Source organism: Diplodia seriata (genome assembly GCF_021436955.1).
Source record: "Diplodia seriata strain FDS-637 chromosome Unknown scaffold_10, whole genome shotgun sequence".
Lineage (NCBI taxonomy): Eukaryota > Fungi > Ascomycota > Dothideomycetes > Botryosphaeriales > Botryosphaeriaceae > Diplodia > Diplodia seriata.
The window spans coordinates 1,516,282-1,538,947 of record NW_027117317.1 but is presented as its reverse complement, the minus strand read 5'-3'; the positions used below and the strand labels follow the sequence as shown (position 1 = coordinate 1,538,947).

General features: G+C 59.2%; 6 protein-coding genes across 6 annotated transcripts; 2 read left to right on the top strand and 4 right to left on the bottom strand.

The window, feature by feature from the left end:
* Positions 1–783: 783 nt before the first annotated feature.
* On the top strand, positions 784–3,783 carry SLS55_009668 (uncharacterized protein; the record flags this gene model as incomplete). Its single annotated transcript, XM_066781063.1, has 2 exons — positions 784–790; positions 1,028–3,783. 2 exons carry the CDS (start codon positions 784–786, stop codon positions 3,781–3,783), a joined length of 2,763 nt encoding a protein of 920 aa, XP_066629009.1.
* A 1,266-nt stretch (positions 3,784–5,049) lies between these two features.
* On the bottom strand, positions 5,050–8,372 carry SPT5 (transcription elongation factor spt5; the record flags this gene model as incomplete). The annotated part of the gene is made up of 3 exons (XM_066781062.1): positions 5,050–5,478; positions 5,536–8,019; positions 8,073–8,372. The coding sequence occupies 3 exons, from the start codon at positions 8,370–8,372 to the stop codon at positions 5,050–5,052; spliced, it is 3,213 nt and encodes a 1,070-aa protein (XP_066629008.1).
* A 5,302-nt stretch (positions 8,373–13,674) lies between these two features.
* Positions 13,675–14,790, bottom strand: SLS55_009666 (uncharacterized protein; the record flags this gene model as incomplete). Its single annotated transcript, XM_066781061.1, has 2 exons — positions 13,675–14,477; positions 14,643–14,790. 2 exons carry the CDS (start codon positions 14,788–14,790, stop codon positions 13,675–13,677), a joined length of 951 nt encoding a protein of 316 aa, XP_066629007.1.
* Positions 14,791–16,570: 1,780 nt separating this feature from the next.
* Positions 16,571–18,001, top strand: SLS55_009665 (uncharacterized protein; the record flags this gene model as incomplete). The annotated part of the gene is made up of 1 exon (XM_066781060.1): positions 16,571–18,001. One exon carries the CDS (start codon positions 16,571–16,573, stop codon positions 17,999–18,001), a length of 1,431 nt encoding a protein of 476 aa, XP_066629006.1.
* Positions 18,002–19,587: 1,586 nt separating this feature from the next.
* SLS55_009664 (uncharacterized protein) lies at positions 19,588–20,284 on the bottom strand (the record flags this gene model as incomplete). Its single annotated transcript, XM_066781059.1, has 3 exons — positions 19,588–19,989; positions 20,097–20,103; positions 20,280–20,284. The coding sequence occupies 3 exons, from the start codon at positions 20,282–20,284 to the stop codon at positions 19,588–19,590; spliced, it is 414 nt and encodes a 137-aa protein (XP_066629005.1).
* Positions 20,285–20,735: 451 nt separating this feature from the next.
* On the bottom strand, positions 20,736–21,980 carry SLS55_009663 (uncharacterized protein; the record flags this gene model as incomplete). Its single annotated transcript, XM_066781058.1, has 4 exons — positions 20,736–20,975; positions 21,109–21,137; positions 21,207–21,443; positions 21,788–21,980. The coding sequence occupies 4 exons, from the start codon at positions 21,978–21,980 to the stop codon at positions 20,736–20,738; spliced, it is 699 nt and encodes a 232-aa protein (XP_066629004.1).
* Between the last annotated feature and the right edge of the window lie 686 nt (positions 21,981–22,666).

Below are 22,666 nucleotides of genomic sequence, written 5' to 3'. Positions count from 1 at the left end.
CACGATCATGCCGACCCGACCACAACCAAGCGGCGGAAGCTGTTGGGCCGCGTCGACGCCCCCTCCGCCGCCGCGCACAACACCGACACGAGGCCGCAGGGGCTGCTGGGCGCCGACTTGGGAGAGCGCGACAAGAGGCGCCGCCTGCCCCGGCGACCGGGAGGCTTTCTCCTGGATGCCGCTCTGCCCGGGTCCAGCGCGCGCCGCCGCTCTCGGGAAACCCGCGCCGAGGAGTCGGAAAAGCGGGCGGGAAGCCGGCACTTGAGCAAGAGCCCCTCGTCTCACGACGGCTCCCGCAGAGCCTACAGCAGAGGATCGTCTTCCCGGAGCCGTCCACTCAGCGGCGACACGGACGTTGGCCCCTCCAGCAACGGCCATGCGCCCGAGGAACACGGGGCAAGGACTCCAGAGAATCGCCAGGCCAAGGCGCAAGTCATGGCAGGGCTGGGGATTGACGTGGATGGCGCGAACGAGTATGGGGAAACCGCGGTGTCGCCGGCAAATGCTGGTATTGACCCCGCGCAGATTATCAACATGGCTCTGAATTTGAGCGAGAGTAGGAGACGGAATTTGGGCCATGGCCAACTGGCCGCGCCATCGATGCCTCGCAGTAGAAGAGGAACCGCTTCAGGCATAGGGCCGAACACCCCCATGCAAGGGAGCTTCTACGACTACGGCGTTGGCGGAAGCCTCAAGCAGCACCTGCAGCAACAGCGGCGCATATCGCGCAACATGTCCCCTACCGGTGGTCGGTTGAGCACACCCGGCTCTCGACATGTCTCCATGCCAAGTCCTAACGCTCTCATGGATACCAGTCTCGGACCGCAGCATGGCTATACTTTCACAGCAGCAACACTGTCCCGAGCAGAGAAAGCAAAGACTTATGTCGAGCTGGGAGCAGAGTATCGCCGATTACTACAAAACCTTCCGCCGCTCAAGCCCGATAGTGAAGCTGGCTATACTTACAGTGCGTTCAGTTCCCCTGGCAGCCCGAGCGTAGAGTTAAGAAAAACCCTTTCACGCACAGGTCCCGATCCCCTTGGCCGACGGTACAATCCTCTGCAGTTCATCCGTAACAGGAAGCTTCGAGGCCGCGAACGAAGACAACTTCATCCCGATGTCGTCGATTTTGAAGACATAGACCGTGTGAAATTGTGGGTTGACAATGTGGAGCAAGCAGCTTCTCAGCAGAGCTATCGGCAAGAGGACAAGGTCCTTCTGCCTCCGTTCATACCGGATCCCACGTTCCGGGGCAGCACGGAACAACCGCAAGAGGGTGGCAAGAAACCGAGCATCCTTTTGGGAAAGCAGAAACGGCCTCGTATGGATTGGTTTACCTTACCGACCGAGTTCTTGGCCGATGCGATGTGGCTGGAGCAAGACAGTCACAAGAGTTTGATTGAAGACAGAAATGGCAACAGGATTTTCCCTTCGCCACGTTCAACCAGTGTGATCAACCCTCGTCTGAGCAAGGATCAAACTAGACCTAGCATGGACAGACGGCGCGTGAGCACTGCAGGCTCAATGGCTGGTGGCGGCACCTTCTCAGAACCTCGGTCCAACTACTCCAGCGAAGCCGAAAGCCACAGAGGTCGTAAGAAGCGTCACTTCCTCCACTCTCACCGAGAAGATAGCCCCGAACGTGGAAAGCGACTTGGCTGGATCTCTCGAGGCCGCTCAAGTAGCTCCTCGGGTCTTTCTTCAAGCGACGACGATATGAGCGCTAGACGAAAGAAGCACGACCGTAGGCTGAGCACTCAGGATGAGAACATCGGTCCTCTGGAACGCCATATGAAGACACTGTTGGAAGACGACGCCCGAGCAGAGAGCGGACTCTCCCCAATCATTAGCTCTCCGGAGAAGCATTGGGGTGCTAGCAAGGCGAAGGCACCAGCGCTCCAGCGGGTGGCGAGCGAGACTGAGAGTGATGTTGACCCCAGGGGTGGTGCTAGGAGAGCGACCCAGCGTTTGACCCTCATATCAAGCAATCAGGCAGAATCGCGCCCTTCTATGGACGGCCTCGATTCTTCGGTCCCTAACACACCCCTGTCGAAAACATTCAGCTTCGGTGCATCCTCTCCGCCGAGTCGCATCGCATCACCAGACCGCAGCAAGTCGAAGAGATCCAAACTGCCCTTCTTCCGTTCCGAGGGGAGTTCAAAGGCTCCCAAGACGGATACTTTGGACTTTGCCCCTGACTCACTCAGCCACAAACATCCCAGTGGAGAGTCCGCCGAGCCTGGACGCCTTAGCACTGACCAACCTCGCCGTTCAAACTCGTTGCCACGGCCCGCTCTATTGAAATCGCACAAGACAACTGACAGCCTCAGTAGCCTTGCGTCCATTCAAGAGGGCAAGATTAGCAGAGGTCGGAGAGAAGGCAAGGAGAAAGAGCCGAGCTCGGCCGTGACCAGGTTCTTCAAGGATGTGGGACGAGAGGGGTCCAAAGCGAGGAAGTTCATCTTCAAGAAAGACAAGCCCCCGGAGGAGGCAGATGAGGATTCGTCGTCCGACGACGGCGAAATGTCCTCTACGTCAGACACGGAAGAGGAGATGTCCAAGAGCGTTCTGAAGCGTCGTCCAAAGCCAGCCTCACGGACCGGGACAGACGCAGCTCTCTCGGATGCATCTGATATGTCAGAGCGGCCACAAGGATATTTCCTACCGACATTCAAGTCGGCCGCCTCGCAGGATATGAAGCGTGACCCGTCGGCTGCTTCATCCGAGCATCGGCGTGGCCGTACTCGTCCGTCGCGGTTCGACCGTCTGGCGCCTCCGCGTCTTGACACCAATGTCAGCCGCTCATCATCCCCAGGCGTCATTCAAGTACACCCGATGGGCAACAGCACCCGAGCCCATTCCGAGGGTCCAATCTCTCATTCCCGCTCTCCATCTGCCGTCCGTCGCCGCATGACCAAACGCCTGGAATTGCCAGGCGCAGTCGGACGCGCCGGGCTCCCCCCATCCGAGCTCTCCCACATCCCCGTCCAGCGCAAGTACAGCGACCGCTCGCCCGCCCGGCCCTCGCCCCAACGCCACTGGAGCATCACCGACGAGAACCTCTCCCGCCGCGCGTCGGCCCAACGTCCCTGCGCCGCCGCCGCCATCATCGCCAGCAACCGCACCGACATCGCCCGCATCCAAGCCCTCCTCCTCTGCTCGGGCATCAAGGCCGCCGAGCTCGCCCGCCGCGCCCACTCCATCCCCGACACCCCTCCCCCCTTCCTCACCCGCGCCGCCGCGACCGCAACCGAGCAGGCCAACGACGCCTCCTCCACCCTCGTCCCCTCCACCAAACACGAAATCCTCAAACACACGCGCATGGTCTCGTCGGTCGCCCGCAAGGAACAGCACGTCCTCGCCGCCCGCATCCTCGCGTCCGACCTCGAGGCGGGCTCGGCCGCGCTCGCGGCGGCGACGGAGCGCTTCCGCGCCCTCCGCATCCGCGCCCTGCACGCCCGCTGCGAGGCGCTGCGCATCGACCTCGCCGACCGCCTCACGCCCCGCTGCCACGCCTGCGCCGACGACGCTGACGCCTTCACGCGCGAGGTCACGAGCGGCGCCGCGCTGGCCGTCAAGGCGGTGGCGGATCGCGTGGATGCGATGGGCAGGGCGCGCAGGCGCCGCATGCGCTGGGTCCGCAGGGTGGGCTGGATGCTGTTGGAGTGGTGCGTCCTCGGTGTCATGTGGTGGGTGTGGTTGGTCGTTGTTGTGGTTAGGACGGGATTGGGCGCGGTGAGGGGCGTGGGCAGGGGCGTGAGGTGGTTTTTGTGGTTGGAGTGATTGGAAGGGGGATTGGGATTGGGATTGGGGCGAGGTTGCTTCGCTCTGTTCTCTCTACTACTCTCCTTCTCTCTTTCTCGTTCTCGTTCTTCTGCGTTGAATGAGTCTCTCTTCTCTTTCCTCTCTCCTCTTTCCTCTTTCCTCTCCTCTCTCTCTCTCTCTATTATGGTCCTTTTCCTGCGTTGGTTTAGAGGTTGGATTGGAGGAAAGAAAAGCGTAGTGTAGCGGAGTGAGTGAGTGGGTTGTCGTGTGTAGATCTGATACCCCCGTCGTCGTCATCGTTGTCGTGTGGTACACACCACAGTGGTTTTATACCTTCTTTCCTTTTATTTTTATTTTCCTTTACGTCTCTGCCATTCTACTCCCTTTAACTTTTCTCTGGTCTTCATGTGGTTTGAAGCGCGGCGTTTTGGGTGTGTGCGCCTTTTCTCTTCGTTCTTTTCCCCCCCACCCTCGGGCTATTTACAGCCACTCAACCGTAGTCTAGTAGTATTAGTAAGTCAGTTTTGTTGGGTCGGCGGTCGGTAGACGTTGATAAAACTTGGGTTAAAAAATTGGGGGTGGGCTTGGTTAATGGATTGCCGGCTTATGTAGGCGCGGCGGTATGCCATGTTTCGATTGGATGTTTGATACTGCCTGCTCTTCTTCGTTGGCGTATGTTGTACGTGGTATATACCCACTATTTTGTGGAATATGGGAGGTTCCAGTGCACATGTGTGAGACCCGGGCGATATTTAGGACGACGAGGTTCGTTTATTGATTCGGTATGGATGGGAATCTGTTGCTCGTCCGGGTGTTAGACGACTCAGGCTGTGGCAAGGAAGGCATTCTTTGTAAGCATTTGATGGCTTTCGGCAGTTCCTTCGATTCATCCATTTCCTTTTCTGCCGCCACTTCTCAGACATGGCAACTATAAGAACCATTTTTCTCATCCTCAGCTGCATGCATCCTTATTGCCATTCGTTCCGTGAATAACCTTGCCCTTCCCGCACCGACCGCCGAATTCGATAATATCCTTACGCACGCACGCCCCACAGCAACCGTAGTGGATCGAAAGAGTTTGAAAAAAAAAAAAAGAAACTTAAAGAAATGCCTTTTCATGTGAAAAAATGCCCGATGCAATCGCAACCCACCAACCAGTTTAAGATAAACGTCTGATCCGATTCGGTCTCATCGACCCCAAAACTCGCCCCACTTTCCTCTAGCAAGAAATCCCCAACCCAACCAACCCTTCTCTCAAAAGCTTCTCTCATCATCTATGCCCCTTCAATCATACCCCGCATCATCTCCCGCCGCCGCCGGCGTCTCCGGCATGCCGCCATAGCCACCCGGCGTCTCGGGATACTGCGCCGGCGTCGGCGCCGCGGCGGGCGTGGCGCCATATCCGCCGTAACCACCGCCGCCGCCAAAGCGCGGGGTGGGCACGTCGGCCGCGGGCGTCGGGGCGCTGAAGCCGCCAGGGGTTGGCGCGTCGAAGGCGCCGGGGGTGGGCTGTGCCCAGGAAGATCCGGGGGTGGGTTGCGAGTCCTTGTTGGGCTGATAGGCGGGCGTGCGGCCGCCGGCGGCGCCCCAGGCCGGGGTCCTGCCGCCGTCGTTGTACGACGTGGAGCCGGCGCCGTAGGGGGTGCGGGAGGAGGCGGACCAGGTGGAGGAAGAGGGGTTGCGGGACTGTGGTTCCATTGGAACGAAGAGCGGCTGCGTTAGAAGATCATTGCTGCGTCGATGAAAATGGGGTTAATAGGAGAAACTTACAGAGTCGCCGCCACTACCACCGTAGGCAGTGCTTCCACCGTACGCCGTGCTGCCGCCGTAAGCGGTGCCGCCACCATAGGCCGTGCGTCCACCGTCAGCGCCGTAGCTTGTCCTGCTGCCGTCATTGCTGCCAGCCCAGGCGGGGGTACGGCTTGAGCCAGAGTTCCAGGCGGGAGTGCGGCCGCCAGCTCCGCCGTATGAGGTAGACGAGCCACTTTGTTGCCAAGCGGGCGTACGGGATGGGGCGCCTCCCCAAGCTGGTGTTCTACCACCGGACTGTGCTCCCATGGGAGTTCTGCCACCAGACTGACCCCAACCTCCGGGAACGCGGGAGCCTGGAGTGGAGCCACCGTAACCGCCTTGACCCTGTCCACCGCGACCGCGACCACCACTTCCGCCGCCAATAGTTGCGCCGGTGATGGGATCCTTGATGCTCAGAGTTTCCTTCGGAACGGTGATGGTTTTATTCTTGGTATGCAGCTCGACACGAGCCTCAAGGTCGGTAGTATCCTTTACGATACCAAGCAGGCCCTTGTAAGCACCCTTCCGGACGATGACTGTCTTGCCGAGCATCCTATCACGACCCATTGTCTTGGGCGGGGCCATAGAGCCGGGGCCGTTAGGTCCATTTCGCAGATCCTGGCGTTGCAGGAGGGGGTTCATCTTGGATAAGTCGGGGCCAGCACTGCTGACCTTGCCACTCTTGGCGGCAACAGTGGTTACGTTGCCAGAGCGAACGACGAAAACACCGGCATTCTCTGCACGACTTTTGTTCTGAACGAAAAGGAAGCTGCGGTGAATGTGAAGAACACGGCCCTGGCGCTGTTCGCCACCGTATTCCTTGACTGTATCCTCAGTGCGGATCTCAGAACCATCCCGGTCAGTGGCGACGGCATTCTTGCGCCTGTCAATCCGATTCGAGATGTTCGACGGCAGGAGAGTGCGAACGGAGCCGCTTTGATCCAGAACACGCAGAGACTCGCGATCCAACTTGATGATGCAGGCAACTGTAGAAGCATCGAGCTGAACGAGGTCGAACAGATCGTACTTCGAATCGCTTTGCATACCGCCGCTGTCGGACGCAACGCGCAGATCACGGCTGAACACGGTGATTTCCTGATTGGTGGAGTCGGTGAGGAGAGTGACGCGGTCGTCCCTGATCTTGATGACCATACCAACTTCGTCGTGGTACTTGCTACCACCGACGACCTTGACATGGTCTCCTTCCTTGAACAGCTTCCGGAGCGATTTGACGGGTGCTTCCACCTGCTGACCCTTCAACTCGCCTTCTTGCACCTTGAGTGTCACGATGTCGTTGTGCACCGCAATGGCCTTGCCGGACACGCCTTGCTGCTCGCCGTGGTAGATCTCTACCATGTCGCCGGGCATGTAGTCGGCACCGGTAGATGCTTGCTTCAGGGTTGCCGCAAGAGCCGCAAGATCGAGGTTTTCGGTGCCGTCGTCTCCGCCAGCCGCGAACCTTGTGACTTCCTCCAGGCGCGGATTGACATTTTCGGTCTGAAGTTGGTTGAGCTTGACGGTCTTCTCGAGGAATCCATCAATGTAACGGTCCTTCTTGTAGATCCAGATTCGGTGGCCGGATAGAGAGTTTTCCTGGGTCAAGAACTTGAGATGCTTCTTCTTGGCTTCCGTCTCGCTGAACAGTCTCGGAGGAGGACGGGTCGTGAGAGCACCGGGGCGCTTGCGCTTGGCGTCGGGAAGGGCGTTGGGGTCATCGTGGAGCCCATAATCCAGACGGGGGATAAGGCGAATCGCCACCTCATTTCCGTTCGCCTCCACCTCCTGGACTTGAGCCAAGTCGCCAGCGTAGAGACTAACACCCTTGACACGGACGTACATGCCCTCTGTGAGCTCCTTCGACTTCTTGACTCGAAGCAGATCAGGCATCTCCTTGAGAGGCACTAGAACCATCTTGCTGCGGACGTAGCAGAACGAAATGTTCTCACAGGCGGCCATGACAGCGGCCTGCTTCCGAGCTTCGACATAGACGTAGCCAGCCGCGACACCGCCGCGCTCGAACACGGAGCAAATCTCAAGAGGTTCGCGGGTGCCCAGGCGATCTTCAAATCTCTTCATGATGTCAAACACAACTTCCTTCTCCTTTCCAGGCTTACATGACACACCCCAAATGGTCGGATCGTCGACACTCGGAAGGAGTAATCTCTGCGGGAGGACGTCGGCGTTCACGGCGGAGGCGCGGTTGCGTCCGTAGCGCTCTTTCAGCGCAGCAGCCTGCTTCTCGGCGTCCATGCTGGCCTCGAGCTCGCGTTGTCTGTCGAGTTCTCTGTGGCGACGGTCGTCGTTCTCGGCACCGGCAGGCATGTCGAGCAGGTCATCGGGGTGAGTCTCCTCCGGAAGTTCGTCGTCCTCGTCAAGTTCCTCCTCGTCTTCTTCGTCGACTTCGGCTTCCACATCGATGAACTGCAGGCGAGCATCACGCTTGCGGCGCTTGCGTTGGTGGCCCTAGCATCGTGTCAGCAAAACAATCATGCCATCCAGCGCACCTGGGGACCTACTACTACTTCCTCCTCGTCCTCGTCTTCCTCGTCATCCTCTTCATCTTCCTCATCATCCTCGCCGCCTTCTTCATCCTCACCACCTTCCTCGTCGTCCTCGGCGGCGGCACCCTCGTCTTCATCGGGGCTCTGGTGTCTGCTGGGCTTCTTGCCGCCCGTTCTGCCCGGCCTCACTTCATCCTCGTCATCGTGGTCGTATGCTCTGGAGCCGCCGTCCTCATTGTCGGAGCCAACAGGGGGTTCGTAGTTGAAAGGCTCATCATCAGACTCGGAGCCGGCAAGGTCGTCGCGGTTTGACATGGTTCAATTGCGCAGTGGCGCCGAGCGAGATTGGAGGAGGGGTACTTGGCGCGACGCGGGTCCGGGGGGACACGGTGCAGTGGGGGAGCGGCGGAGGTTGATGTTGGGTCGAGGGAGCGGCGAGGGTTGGAGATGTTTCTTTGTAGTGACGAAGTGAAGCCAAGGTTGCGGCAGCTGCGCGAGCTGACGGGGGCGCCGCGCCCGGCAACTCCCGCGCCCAGTCGCCGAACCCTCCCGTGACCTCCGGCTAATCCCCGGCGGATCGCACACGCACCGTCTTTCGCGCGCTCAACACCACGATGCTCTCCGAACCCTCCAGATGTCGGCCCCGCTGCATGTGAGCCACCCTTCTCTCAATCGCCTGCTCAGTGGTACTCATATCACCCCAGCATGCATGCACTCGCACCCCGGTGACTGCGCTTGCCTTTGCAGGCCGATTTATCCTCACTGCAGAAGGCCCATTTTTGCGCGTCTTCCTCAAGAACGGTTCGGACTGCCTCTTCACGGAGAAAATCTTTGAAAACCAGACGGTCCACGGGCTTGTAGTCGTCGATGCTTTCCGCCCGGATTATTCATCAGTAATCGCGTACGGAGGCCAGCTGGTGCGGTACCTGCGGCTTTCGCATGATGAAGATGCGCGTACATTTAGCCTGGACCAGGGGCCGGCCGCCCGGGTTTCAGACTGGGTTTTGGATCTCGCCCACCCTTTTCAAGAGCTTAACCCGCTCCCAAGCTCTTCTTCGCCTGCCACTGTGGCCGTCACTGCCCACAACCAAATCGTACGACTTTGCTGGACAAGCTCTTCGCCAAGTACTTTCCTGACCGTGTCCAACCTTACCGTCAGTTCGCGCTGCATCCTCTACTCCGCACATCTCTCTTGGCTCTTCGCAGCCAAGGTTCTTGTCGCCTCAGGAACCGCCTTCGGTGAGATCTTGGTCTGGTCCTGCGATTTCAGCGACCTCGAGAAGCCCCGTTCATGCGTCCACCACTTCTTCACCGGCCACGAGGGTTCCGTCTTTGGCGTTCAGATCTCGCCGCCCTTCTTCGTCTCGGAAGACCAGACACAATTGCTGGCTAGTTGCAGCGATGACCGCACGGTGCGAATCTGGGATATCTCCCGATTACCAGATGGAGGGGACTTCTCCACATCGGACGATGCTCTTGGTTTAGTGCAGGACCGAGAGACTGGCTTCGGCGCCAACGTCAACTCAGACCAAGACGACTGCCTTGCCGTAGCTTGGGGGCACACTTCGCGCGTATGGGCGATTCGCTTTGTTGAATTCTCCGCTAGCAACAGAGTCCGTCGCTTCGTCTCTTTTGGCGAAGACGCAACGAGCCGTGTCTGGGACCTCGACTGCACCCTGTCTGGACACGATCAGGCCCCGCAGCGCTTGAAAGTGGCCGCCAAGCTTATAGACACGCGTGCTTTTCACTCTGGGAAGAACATCTGGGCCATGGATTTAGCCGCTTCCCCGCAACCTGCAGGCTTCGAAATCTGCACTGGTGCGGCAGACAGTGCAATCATCAGCCATCACTGGCCCTGGATGCCCGTCGAGTCAGTTTCACCGCAGCCGACAACCGATGCGCATAGGTGCTGTTCCTTTGTCTCTGATCGTTTGGTTATATCCGCTACGAACAGTGGCAAAATCATCAGGGGCAGTAATGACAATGATGGCTTCGTATGGCATGTCATAGACCAGAATGACGAACTGAAGGGTTACTCGGTTTCAGTTGGCCTGCCGGAGTGCAGCCTGGCATTCCTGGCCGGCAGCAGCGGCAAAATCTTCGCATACCAGGACAGCACTCGCCAATGTCCCGTTGTCGCCCAAATGAATCGGAAAGTCGCTGGAATCTTTGCCTCCCATTTTCGCGGCTCAGATGGCGCGGGGTTCATCAGCCTCGTCGTCACAACGGTCGGGGCCAAGGTTGCTGAAAGCTTTCTCTTCTCATGGAATCCTGAATCCTTTGGTCTCCAACTAACGAAAAGGACGACACTAGAGTTACCGCGCTCATTCGTTGTCACAAGCGCTCTGTACACCCCAATCGCTTCTCAGACAATGATCTTTCTAGGTGCCAGAAACGGCTCCGTGGCACAATTCTCTGACCGAACCCCGGAACAGACTTCGGAAGTTGAGACTGTACAATCCTGCGCCGTTTTCGAGCTTCATGCACCCGAGACAGTCACATCGCTAGCGTGGATACCGCACGACTCATCAACGCTTGAGCCGAATCACCTTGGCTACCTGATCTCCACGGGGCGCGACGGGCATTATGCCACTACGGAGATCCACATCAATAGCCATGCTATCGTTGCTCACCAAGTCAGCCTGCCTTTCGGCCCTAATATCGAGGGATGCTTCGTCGACAGAGGCAGTCTCATTGTGTACGGCTTCCGCGGCAAGCACTTTGTCGTAATCAATGCTTCCACAGAGCAGGAGATTTTCTCCGTCGAGTGCGGAGGTGCACACCGCATCTGGAGCTTCTGTCCTTCCGATGTAGGTGAAGGAGGTACGTTCGTATGGAACCAGGCTTCCACACTAAAGCTGCATTCTACGAATGGGTTGTCCCACAAGATCATCAGATCCGGTGGTCACGGGCGAGAGATCAAGGCTGCGGCTGCATGCCCTAGCAACCCGCGCATAGTTGCTACCGGGGCGGAGGACACTACCATCCGCATCTTCGAGTATGACAGCTCAAATCCCGATTTCAGATGCGTGAGGGTGTTGCGAAAGCACGTTACGGGCATCCAGCACCTCGCTTGGTCTGATGATGGAAGATATCTCTTCAGCAGCGGCGGCTACGAGGAGTTTTTTGTTTGGAGGGTACGCCAGCTCCCAGTGATCGGTCTGGGCATCGTATGCGAGGCAGTCTGCCCGCCGGAGAGCGAACTGCCGGACCTACGAATCATGGGCTTCTCCGCGCAAGCAAATCCGAGTGCGGAAGCCGATGCCAGCTTCAGGATCACGCTCGTATACTCAGACTCCACCATCAGAGTAAGCAGCGCCCCCTCCCCCCGCGCCCATCCAATGAATCATCCACTGACACCCTCACCTCCACACAGACCTACTCCTACATCTCCACGCCCACCACCAAGACCTTCGCCCTCCTCCACGTCGGCACGTACCTCACCTCCTGCCTCACGCAAACCACCCACCTCACCCCATCCCTTCTCCTCACCGCCGGCACAGACGGCCACATCGCCTTCTGGCCCCTCCCTCCTTCCCCCACCATCAACAACAACGACGACGACGACGACGACGACGACGACGACGACCCGCGCCCCCTAACCTTCACCTCTCGAACCCCCATCCACCAAAGCACCATCAAAGCCCTCGCGCACGCCCGCCTTTCGCCCCGCACCACCCTCCTCCTCACCGCCGGCGACGACAACGCCGTCGCCTTCACTCTACTGCGTTTCTCCGCAGCGCAGAACCCCTCCCCCTCCCCCTCCTCTGGCAGCGACGGCGATCCCTCACAAACCAAGACGACGACGATGACGACGACGACGACAAGCACCCTCATCATCCCCCGCGCGCACGCCGCCACGGTCACGAGCGCGGTGTTCGTGGACGCCGACGCCGCCGGGGGAGATGGGCGGAGCGGCGGCGGCGGAGGCGGCGAAGGCGGAGGAGGAGGGGGAGAGGAGAAGAGGCTGCTCGCCGTCACGGCCGGGAGCGATCAGCGGGTTAAGGTGTGGGAGGTTGTTGTTGAGTGCGGTGCGTTGGAGGAGGAAGAGGGCGTGCAGGCGGTGAGGGTGGGGAGGGTGGCGGATCGGGGGACGGCGGTGGCGGATGTGGCGGATGTTGTTGTGTTGGCGGGGCTGGGGCTGGCGGATGGGGAGGAGGAGGAGGCATGGGAAGGGAGGGCGCAGAGGGTGGCGACGGCGACGGTGGTGGTTGTGGGGGTGGGGATGGAGGCATGGGAGGTGGAGGTGGAGGTTGGTGGTTGAGTGGAGTGAGTGAGACGGGAGGGAGTAGATGGCGGGGCGGATTAGAGTGGGCTCGGATGGAAAAAAATGTACAGTTGATTGCAATCATCCGTGTATCTTGCAACCAGCCGGTAGTGGCAGTGTCGGGAAGCAGGCAGGCAGGTCAGGTAACAGTCCACACTCCCATGCGCCAAGACCACACCTGGTGTTGTTGCATGCAGGCCAACGTCTGGCACACGACGCCTGGAATGGACGCATGCACGGCTGGAATCCTGCCTAACGCATCATTCCTACCCAAATACGCAACACGTCCTTTGTCCACCAACAACTCAACTTCCACCGTCTCTCTTCCCAGTGCCGCCATCACCCACCACCTCGCAAGCGTAACCCGCCCAACCCCCACCTGCAGGCATTGCGGGCCCTAGACAAGGCGCAAAGAAACAACAACACACCCCCACCCACATCCGCCTTTGCCGGTATGTACGTACCCCGCCTCTGTTCCAGACACGCGACGATCGAGACAAAAGCTCGCGCCTGCCTGCGGCCTGATCAGCACCCACCACCACCACCACCACTCCATCCCCCGTAGTACGGATTAGAAAAAATGTCTCGACCCTTCGGCACGGTCGGTGGCACGGGTATGCTTGTCTTTCCTGCAAGACGCAACAGAGGTCGCTTCCTGCCTTACCCCCTGCGCTTGCTGAATGCGAAGAATCCGAACGCCATGGATAAGCTTATTGAAAGCTTGTTGAAAGCGATGAGAGATAGATCATGGGTAGCGCTTGAGCATCGGCTTCTTGCAAAAAAAAAAAGAAAAAATAGTGTTTGAAACCCTGTGAGACGTCTCAAGCGTCAGGGTATAACGTAATGCCCGGCCATGTACCCCGGATTGTCGCAATATAAGCGAGCGGTATGCTATATATGTAAGAATCACGAGGGTTTAAGCGAACGCGGGCTGGTCGTCTATCGAGAAAGTGTTGACTTCAACGGTTCCCGGAATAAGTCATGTAGAATGAATGATGTTGCTGGTGTTGTCTATGAAATGGTATCGATGGAAATCACCAGCAGCCGCCCGCTAAGTACCACCCCACTACGCCTCAATCGTACGATCAGCACGACTACCGAACAGCAGTTTCGCTTCATGGTATCTCAACATTCAAAACGTCGTCGCTCAACAACGCGGAACCGTGTGTTACGGAAGTTGGAGAGGGAAGGAAAAAGGGACGATAGATCGAAACGGTGAACTGAGATAAGAAGCGGCATAACAAACAAAGTGGGCTAGAGAAGAGGAGCGACGATGCAAGACGTCTACTTTTGCGAATTCTCCGGATGAGATGGAAAGAGAAAACCAACGACAACACGTCCCCCCCTTCCTCAACCAATGATCTCATGGATAGCAGAATCAACCTCTTGCAGCTTGCTACTCAGCGCATACAGCTGCTCCGCATTAGTCGCCGGCGCCGGCGCCGCAGCAGCGACGCTCTCATTCGTCGCCGCCGCCACCTTGCTCTCGTCCTCCGACACGGCCTTCAGCGACTGCTCCACCCCCTCCTCGGCGCCGCCGGCGGCGACGAGATTAGCAAGGGCGGTCTGGTCGAGCAAGTTCGCCTGCCCGAGGCTATTCTGTGTGAAACGGGCGTTGAACTTAATGACGGCCTTAACCTTATTGTACGTGGCGACGTCGAGCGGCAGCGGCTGGCGGGTGACGAGAAACGTGACGTCCTCGGCGCACGGCGGCGTCGTCAGGCTGCCCGTGTAGTTGGCCAGCGGCGTCGACGCCAGGTGCTCGACGAGCGGCGCGAAGTCCAGGGGCCCCGTCTCCGTCACCGTGCCGGGTTCCTCCACGTCGGCGATGTTCTGCGTCGCCGCCGTCAGCAGGTCCGTCGTCGTCGCGCCGTCTTCGGACAGCTGGAAGAGCACGGCGACGACGACGATTCTTCCCGAGCCGTCGTCCGCCTCGTGCACCATGTGCATCTCGAGCGGGAAGTACTCGTCCGCGATGCGGTGCTCCGACGGCGTGTGCAGGTGGAATTGGGCCAGGTTGAAGGCTTGCCCGCCCACCGTGGTCGTGCCGTTGACGATGGTCTCGAGCGTGGTGCCGAGGTTCTCGAACTCGGCGGCTTCGACGTTGGCGATGTCGATGGCTGGGGCTTCGGTTGCCAAGGCTACGGTATCGTCTGGGGTGTTGTTAGAAGGAACGGATGCTTGGGGGGAGGGTGATATCAGGAAAGTGGGTCCGTTTTCGGGGAGAATCGGAAGTGGGAACATCCCAAGAGTGGTGTGTGGATGTGTTTGTGGAGGTGGAGACTGGGGTTATGTGCGGGGGGTGTGAAGATCCATACCAAGGTTGATGGGTGATTGGTTGCTGCCGGTGTTGCACAATTCGTTGCCGGCTTCGATGTTGTGCCAGTTGAGGGGGCCAGTCAGGCCAGTGTAGCCGAAGTTGCTGACCTCGACCTCGCCGGCACGTTTGGTCAGGCGACGAGGCATCAGCGAAGTGCCGTGGAGGCAGCTTGCGCTGGCCGAGGAGAGGAGCAGGGCAATGGGAAGGATGTTGGAAAGCATATTGACAGTTAATGAGAATGCTCCCGGATGGTGGGTAGTCAGTGAAGAAAAGAGTGAAAGTGAAGGTCAACACCACCGAATGAGCGGAAGAAGGAGACTTAAGAAAGACTGAGGACGAGACCGATGAGCTGCCAGAGCTGTACACACGTGAACCTTGTGTAAACGGAAGGCAAATTGTAAGTCAAGCTTATGTAGAGCGCAAGGCGCCGATGATGAGCGCGGAAGGCCTCCAACTCATCCTGGAACATGGCCACGGTTCGGCGCCTTCATCTTGGTTTGACTGGGCGTGGCAGCTTCAGCACTTGGCAGAGGCGATGCCGCTACGACGACTGCTGAGATCAATAATGGGGCAGGGCAGGCGCGTGTTGACTGGATTATTGCAACCATTCAGTCTGACTTGGCTCGTCAACTTGGCTTGGCGCTGATGCGGGCTGAAGCAATACGCGGCAGGCCCCTTGAAGAGACGGATGCCATATTTGCCGGCGGGCCAAGTTCAGTGGAGAAGTGACGTTCCTTCGGTGGGGATGAAGATGTCGGACGGCCTCTCGACTTATAACGAACATGGCAAACCATCAGCTAGATAGCGAAGAGCAGTGAGATTCGCAGAGTCCAGGAGGGTGAGTAGAGCAGGCTTCTGCTCAGGCGCGCCACAGTGGCCGCTGATTTGGCCGAAAGCACAGAGGGTTGCAATCTGAGATGAGCGGACGGCAATGGCTTCAGTTCACGTATTCCTCACACACGAAGGCGCTCTTGGCGATTACGGGAGGCGGCAGGTGGCATGGGCGTGGTTCGGCTGCGCCGCGTGGATGACAGCGTAGGGACTGGGGATGCAGGCGGTTGACAGCTTGGCGCGGCAGTCATCAGGCCACTCTGCGGTTAAAAACCACCGTTCGGGAAATGCCGCCAGGGTGCGGAAAAGGGAGCGGGCGGAGAAAGACGCGGGGTCCGGTTGGGTCGAGTTTCAGCCGACAACTGTCGAGGCCCGTCTCGACCTCGCGAGAGCCGTTTCCTTTCATTGCGAGGGAAAGGGGCGTTTGAGGACACGATCAAATTGCCAGGCGGAGAGACAGCATGCAGCCCTGGAGACAAGCACGCGCGCCTAAACTTGGCTCGCGTGGAGAGTCAGTGGCAGCGCTCGGCGCAATGTAGCGGCGACAGTGCAGCTTCCCGGAACGCGGTCTGCCGGGTCGAGGGGTCCAGGTGCGGTCGTCAGGCAGGCTGGCGTCACCGGCATTAATCGCAGGTCCAGCAGGCGCAGGGTCTACCGGTGCACGGTTGTGCGAACAAGCCTTTTTCTTGACTCGAGGCCGAAGCGTGGAGCCGTCGTGGTGTTCGCCGTTGGGCCTGCGCCTGATTGGCCGCCGCCCTCACCGCCCACGCGGCAGTGTGTCACCGTCCCGCCTGCCGCATCTGCCCCAAGCTCCCCAGCTAGCGCGAGGTCATCCGCCATCTCGACGCCTCAGGCTCGCATTCCCAGACAACTGATGCCCGCGTGGCCAGCTGGTGCAGCACGGTTGACATCAACCACCGCCGATAAGGTGAGTGCCCATCTCTTCACCCTCCACGCCTGCGTTGCTTTTCTTTAACAGCCATGTCTCTATTTAGCTCCTGGTCCCGTCTGCAGCACGCCTCGTCGTCCTTTCTCAGCGATAAGCCGGCGTCCGAGCATGAGCTGCCGCTCTGGCACCAACCACCAGCTACGAAAATGGCCCTCTCCTCTCCCCGCTCCCAACCATCCGCCGCCGCTTCGCCCCCACCGCCTCCCGTCGTTCCACCCGCCCCCATCACCGCGAGCATCCACGCGTCGACCGCCCGCCTGAGACAGAACCGCGCCCTGCCCGATAGCATGGTCCTGCTGCGCCGCCAGGAGAAACAGCTGCACGACGACCTGCAGGACCTGCTCTACCAGCAGGACGAGGCTTTGCGCGTCGCCGCCGCCGGCACCGCCACCGCCGCCCACGACGAAGCTGATCTCAGCGGCAGCGCAACGCCCACCGTACGAAGCTCAGCCGACAGCAAGCGACGATCGGCCGACGATAGTCGTCATCGCCCGCAACAGCGCCACTCCAATATTGGGGGGATCCGAGGCGTGAGGAAGGCCATCCGCTCCGCCATCCGTCAGCTGGCCGCGGTCAAGGCCGAGGAGGGGCGGCTGCTGGGCCACGACCGGGCGGGCAACGAGGCCGTGGTGCGCAAGCTGGCCGGCTGGGCGGAGCAGAAGGACGGGCTGGAGACGCACATCCGCGCCATCGAGCAGGGCGACGAGGGCGCCCACACGGCCGCGCTCAAGGACGAGGCGCACGCGCTGGAAGGCGAGATCCGGGAGCTGGAGGACAAGCTGCGCGCGGTCAAGGCCCGGCATCGGAAGCTGCTGGCGGACGTGTCGGAGATTGAGAACTCGGTGCAGTCCAAGCTGTCGTCGTACAAGGCGTCCCTCTCGATTCTGGAGGCCGATATAAATGCGTTTCTGCGCAATTCGGCGGCGCGTGATCGTCAAGCCAGTGAGGCGCCTTTCTTCCAGATTCCCCCAAAACGCCGCACCTTGGACCTGGCAAAGGAGCACTGGGATGAAGAGCAGGCCAATATCGAGAAGCTTCGTCGGGAAAGTGAAACAGAACGCGATGCATTGGAGCAAGGTGCCGTCGTGTGGAACGATGTCGTGCACCGAATCAACGACTTCGAGAAACGCATTACCGAGGCAACAATGCATCAGAGCAGCAGCACGGACCCAACGGCTGAAGCCAAAGATCTCGTAGCTCACCTAAGCGAGACAATCAACTACGTCGAGTCGCAGTTGGAATCAGCCGAGGAGAGGGGGTGGAAGCTGCTCGTGGCGTGCATAGGCGCCGAGCTCAGCGCGCTGCACGAGGGGCGGCGGATGCTGGAGGCCATGCTGCAAGCGGCAGGAGAAACATCGCCCACGATCGAGCGCGAGAAGCAGCTCGGCGACGTCGAGATCGAGTTCCAGCCCAGCTTGGCTAATAGCCAGACGCTGCAAAACGGCGAGCCGGGTGGGACACCGGCTTCGAAACAAGTCTCGGCTCGGCAGCCCAGACCCGACTACCACAGTACGGACGAGGACGAGCCGGACCCGGAACTGCTCATATCGCATCAGGATACGGACGATGAGCACTGAGCTGATGATGACACGCTATCATAGATTTCTCGGGGCAGGATAGAGGCGGCGTAGACGGGGAGCATTCCAATATGCCTCGTCCAGCAGCAATTCTGGATGGATGGATTACTACGAATCATGAATTTCGTTTATCCCTTCACTTCATTCGTCATGTCGTATCGTCGGTTCGTGCGCGTGCAACTGATGTTGTACGAGTCAAAGAATCGAACCATGGGCGCCACGCGCCTGGGCGCCTCGACCGTCGCTGCTTAGCCATCGCCTCTTCCCCCGCATCCCACGGATCTCTCGCCTCCAGATTGAGATTGACGCGAACCCTTAATTCTGTTTATTTCCGCGTCCGCTTTCTCTCTCGCCTCTCGGCTGCCGTTGCCGTCGACGCAAAACTAACCCCCGCGAGTCGTGCATTAAACACACACAGGCCTTCTTGCCCCAACACCAGAAACCCTTGCCAACTACCCTTTCAACACCTTCCCCACCCCTTTAACCAGGATTCAATGAAACCGTTCTCGCTTGCCTGCCCTCGAAACGCAACGCAACGCAACGCAACGCAATCAATCAAACCTTCTCGTCGGCGGCCTTGCCATCATGCCCTGGGCCAGCGGCGACAACAATACGGTCGTCGTCGCCGGTGCTGCTACTACCGCCGCCGTCCCGACGCTCCTGCTCCTCCTCTGATACGCCAACACCATCGATGATGACAGAAGAAGCCCCCCCTCGTCTTCCCCTACTGCTCTTAGCACCCGTCGTCGATGTCGTTGCGTAGCGGACGAAGCGCGCGATGGACGCGCGGCCCTCCCAGATGGGGTAGCAGGTGATGGCGATGGCGGCGAAGAAGGCCCAGAGGTAGACGACGACGATCCAGCCGCGGAAGAAGGGTTTGGAGAAGACTGGTTTTTGTTTTTGATCAGTTGAGGGGTTTTTTTTTTTTTTTTCGTGGGCGCGGAAGGATGGGGGAATTGTTTGCACTTCTTCTTCTTCTTCTTCTTTCACTCACCGTAGTTGGAGCCGTACATGGGAATCGGCCAGAGGATGCAGAAGGACAGACAGAGGGCGACGCAGCAGATGGCGGCCTTTTTGCGCGCGACCAGCAGCCGCGCGTTTACTTGGTCGTCGTGGCGGCGCTGGTGTGCTTCTTCTTGTTCTTCTACTTCTTCTTCCTCCTGTTCGTCGTCGGCCTTTTCTGAAGTTTCGGTCACGGCTACTACTTGCGCAGCAGTTGCGGCGCCGTGGCTTTCGTTGTTGTTGTTGTTGTCGTCGTCTTCGTTGCCGCGCTGTCGTTGCTGTCGTTGTTGCTGATGTTTGCTGGACTGCTGCTGCAGTTCTTCGAGCGAGCCGCCGCCGGCGTCCGACTTGATCTGCTTGAAGACGGCCCAGTCGAAGTCGTCGGGCTTGATGTACGTGATCAGAGGCGTCAGCACCATGGGACCGCAGATGGACATCCTGGTGCGTGCGTGCGTGCCCCGCCGCGAGAAGGCGGCGGTTCAACTCGGTCAGCGTATGTTCCCCAGATATGGTTTCCGACTCTCGTCTTTTTCCTTGCTCGTGTCGTCGCACTTCTGCTTTCGCACCGGGGAGGGGGAAAAGACTTACATGTTCCCCGCCACCAACGGCAGCGGGCGACTCGTCGTCTCGATGGTCACGGCGCCGTAGTGGGTGTATGCGGTGCCGAACCAGGCGACGGCGGCGGCGAGGGTGGAGCACAGCGGGGCGACGACGACGGCGGCGCGGCTTTGCTTGCGCCACATGATGGTGCAGGCCATGGGCACGATGGCCGAGTCGACGAAGATGCCGATGCAGGTGATGAGGTAGTTGACGCTGAAGCCCGCGTGGTTGAAGGCGACGCTGACGCACGCGACGACGACGCCGAACCCGACGACGATGCCGTGAGAGACGCGGACTAGCTGCGTTGATGTCGCGGAGGGGTTGATGTACGCTTTGTAGATGTCGTATGTGCCGAGGGCGGCTGTGGCGACGGTTTCGGAGGACATCTAAGGATAGGGGGTGGGGTGTGAGTGTCTTCTCTCTCTCTCTCTCTCTCTCCGCGCTCGCTCTCGTTGGGTCATATTTCAAAAAGGGGAAGGGAGGAAAGAGGAACCGGGGTTCTTGAGGTGCCTCGAGATGCGACCAAGAACAGGACCAACTCCCGTGGCTTTCGTCTCCTTTCCCCCCGCAAATGAAAAGACGCAGTCGGGGACTCACCGCACTCGTCACAGCCATGAACCCCATCAGCAACACGGCAACGACACCTCCCTTGCCCATGACGGCGTACGCCGCGTACGGCATCGCCATCCCCGCCGAAACCTCCTCCGCCGTCATGCGGGCGGGATACGTCGGAAAGATGGGCAGGTGCTCGGTGGCGGCGGCGGCCAGCCCGAAGGTCGATGCCAGCACGAACGGGATCGTGAACCAGCAGAGCCCGCCGAGCATGTAGCCGGGGTAGGTCGAGGACGGGTCGGCGGCGATGGCTTTTTGGAAGCTGGGGTTTGTTTGGGTCAGTGGTTTTTCGTTTTGTTCGGAGGTCTTTGGCGGTGGGCTCCGATTCTCCCTCTCTCTCTCTCCCCCTCGATGTGTTTGGGGCGCAAGCGGTTGTCCTTGACGCGTCGTCCGCCTCTTTTCTTCCCGACCGTATGTCGTGGAATAGACACTATGTTCTACCAATCTCGTCCATCCGTACAAGCTCTTCACAGGCGGCCACGCACTAACATGAAGAAGAAAACGAAAAAAGGGAGACTACTCACAGCTGCGAATCCACACAACTCGCAAACGACGCGCCCATGAAGATCAACCCGATGTACCCGCCATCCGGGCTCTTCATCGTCAGGTACGACCCGGCCTCGTTCCCATCCACCGGATGCAGCGCCGCCGCCTCGCGCAGCAGCTCCCACATGCGGTCCGGCGAGCCGATGGCAGACGAAGTCGTGTACACCATGAACAGAGTCGTGAGCATCACAATGTAAATGATAACCGTGTGCGCCTGTTGTCGTTCGTTCGTTTTTGCCAACAGTCAGCCTCCTATCCTCCTGCCGTACGTCTCGTTTCTCGCTCCTTCCTCCTCCTCCTCATCCCAAACCATCGCTTCCGTCGACATCACAGCAGCACTCACTCACCCAGTCGGTCAGAAACGTCGCCTTGATACCTGTTCCCCGCATCAGTTAGTCAGTCCGTGGGCCCCGCCAAAAATCACAAAGGTGGAACCATTACGCACCTCCGAACAACGTGTATATCAACACCCCGATGGGAAACAGGAAGCACGCGGCGTCCCGGCTCATGCCGGTCATGGACGCGTACAGCGTGCTGCCGCCGACGAGCAGGTTGACGGTGGTGAAGATCTGGAAGATCAGGCTGTAGCACATGAGGGTGACGTGGCCGGCGGGCCCGTAGCGCGCCTTGACGACCTCGAGGAAGGTGTGGGCGCGGGGGGCTTTGCGTTTGAGCTCGATGGCTGGGTTCGAGTCAGATTTGGGTTGGGGGTGCCATGTGTGTGGAAGCGCTTGGCGGAGGAGAGTGAGTGGGGAGGGGAAAGGAAGGAGGTGCTGGGATCAAAGCAAGTGCAGGTGGTACAGCACACACAAGAGACGAGACACTTCTTCTTCACCGCACTGCCTTTTACTTACCCGCCAATGCGAACATGAAGATCTGGAACGTGGCTCCGCACGCGTACCAAAACGGGCCGCTGACGCCGTACAAATACCCATCTGAGAACCACCCCCAACAACCACAACTGTCAGTCATCTTTTCATACCTTCCCCCCCTCCCAGAGACCGAACAAGAAAAAAAACAACATACCAGTCGTGCTACTCAACAACGTCGCCGCAATCGTCCACGAGCTGACGACGGCGGTGGCGACGAGCCCCGTCTTGACCGAGTGCTTGGCCGTCATGTACATCTCGCTCGTCTGCACCTCCGACATGTACCGCGACAGGCCCCACGAGAGGAGCGACATGCCGATCGCAAAGGCCGCGCCGAGCCCGATCACCATGGCGTACCCGACCGAGGCCGGGAAGAAGGGTGGGGTGGACATCTCTCTTTTTTTTTTTCCCCTTCCCCTTTGGCTGAATTGAATTCTTCTTCTCGGTTTTGTTTGGGTGGTAGCTGGGGTGGGGGGAGGGAGGAAGTGTTGCTTGGAGCTGGAATCTGAGAGGGGGAGGAGGAGGAGGAAAAGAAAAAGTAGGGACAGAAGGTTTGTGTTGGGTAGAACGGAGGAAGTAAGTCGTCGCGAGATATGGAATCGAGTTATCAGACTACAGTCCTCTATTGTACTGGCGGGGAGGGCGGGGCGAAGACCTAGAAGGGCGGGGGACATGGAACGATGACAGCATGCGCACATGTGTATATGCGGAACAGAGGTCGATCCGTTGTGGGACCCCCCCGGACAATTTCCCAGGAAAATCAAACCATCTGCCTTCGACCGCCCCATTCCTCACGTCGCGGCTGTCAAGTTGTGCAAACCCGCTCAGGGCAATCCTTCCACGCGGGACGGGAGGAGCGTGGTTACCTGATATCAGTCCCTCCATCCGTCTTGGACAAACAGCCCGCAACGAGCGTCAAGAGCGCCAAAGAGACACGACGCCTCCGAGCCGGTCGCCATGTCGCAAGATAAGCGAGCACAGAGCGTTCGCAGAAGATGCGGCAGGGGTGATGAGATAACGTCTTGAGTCTAATCTC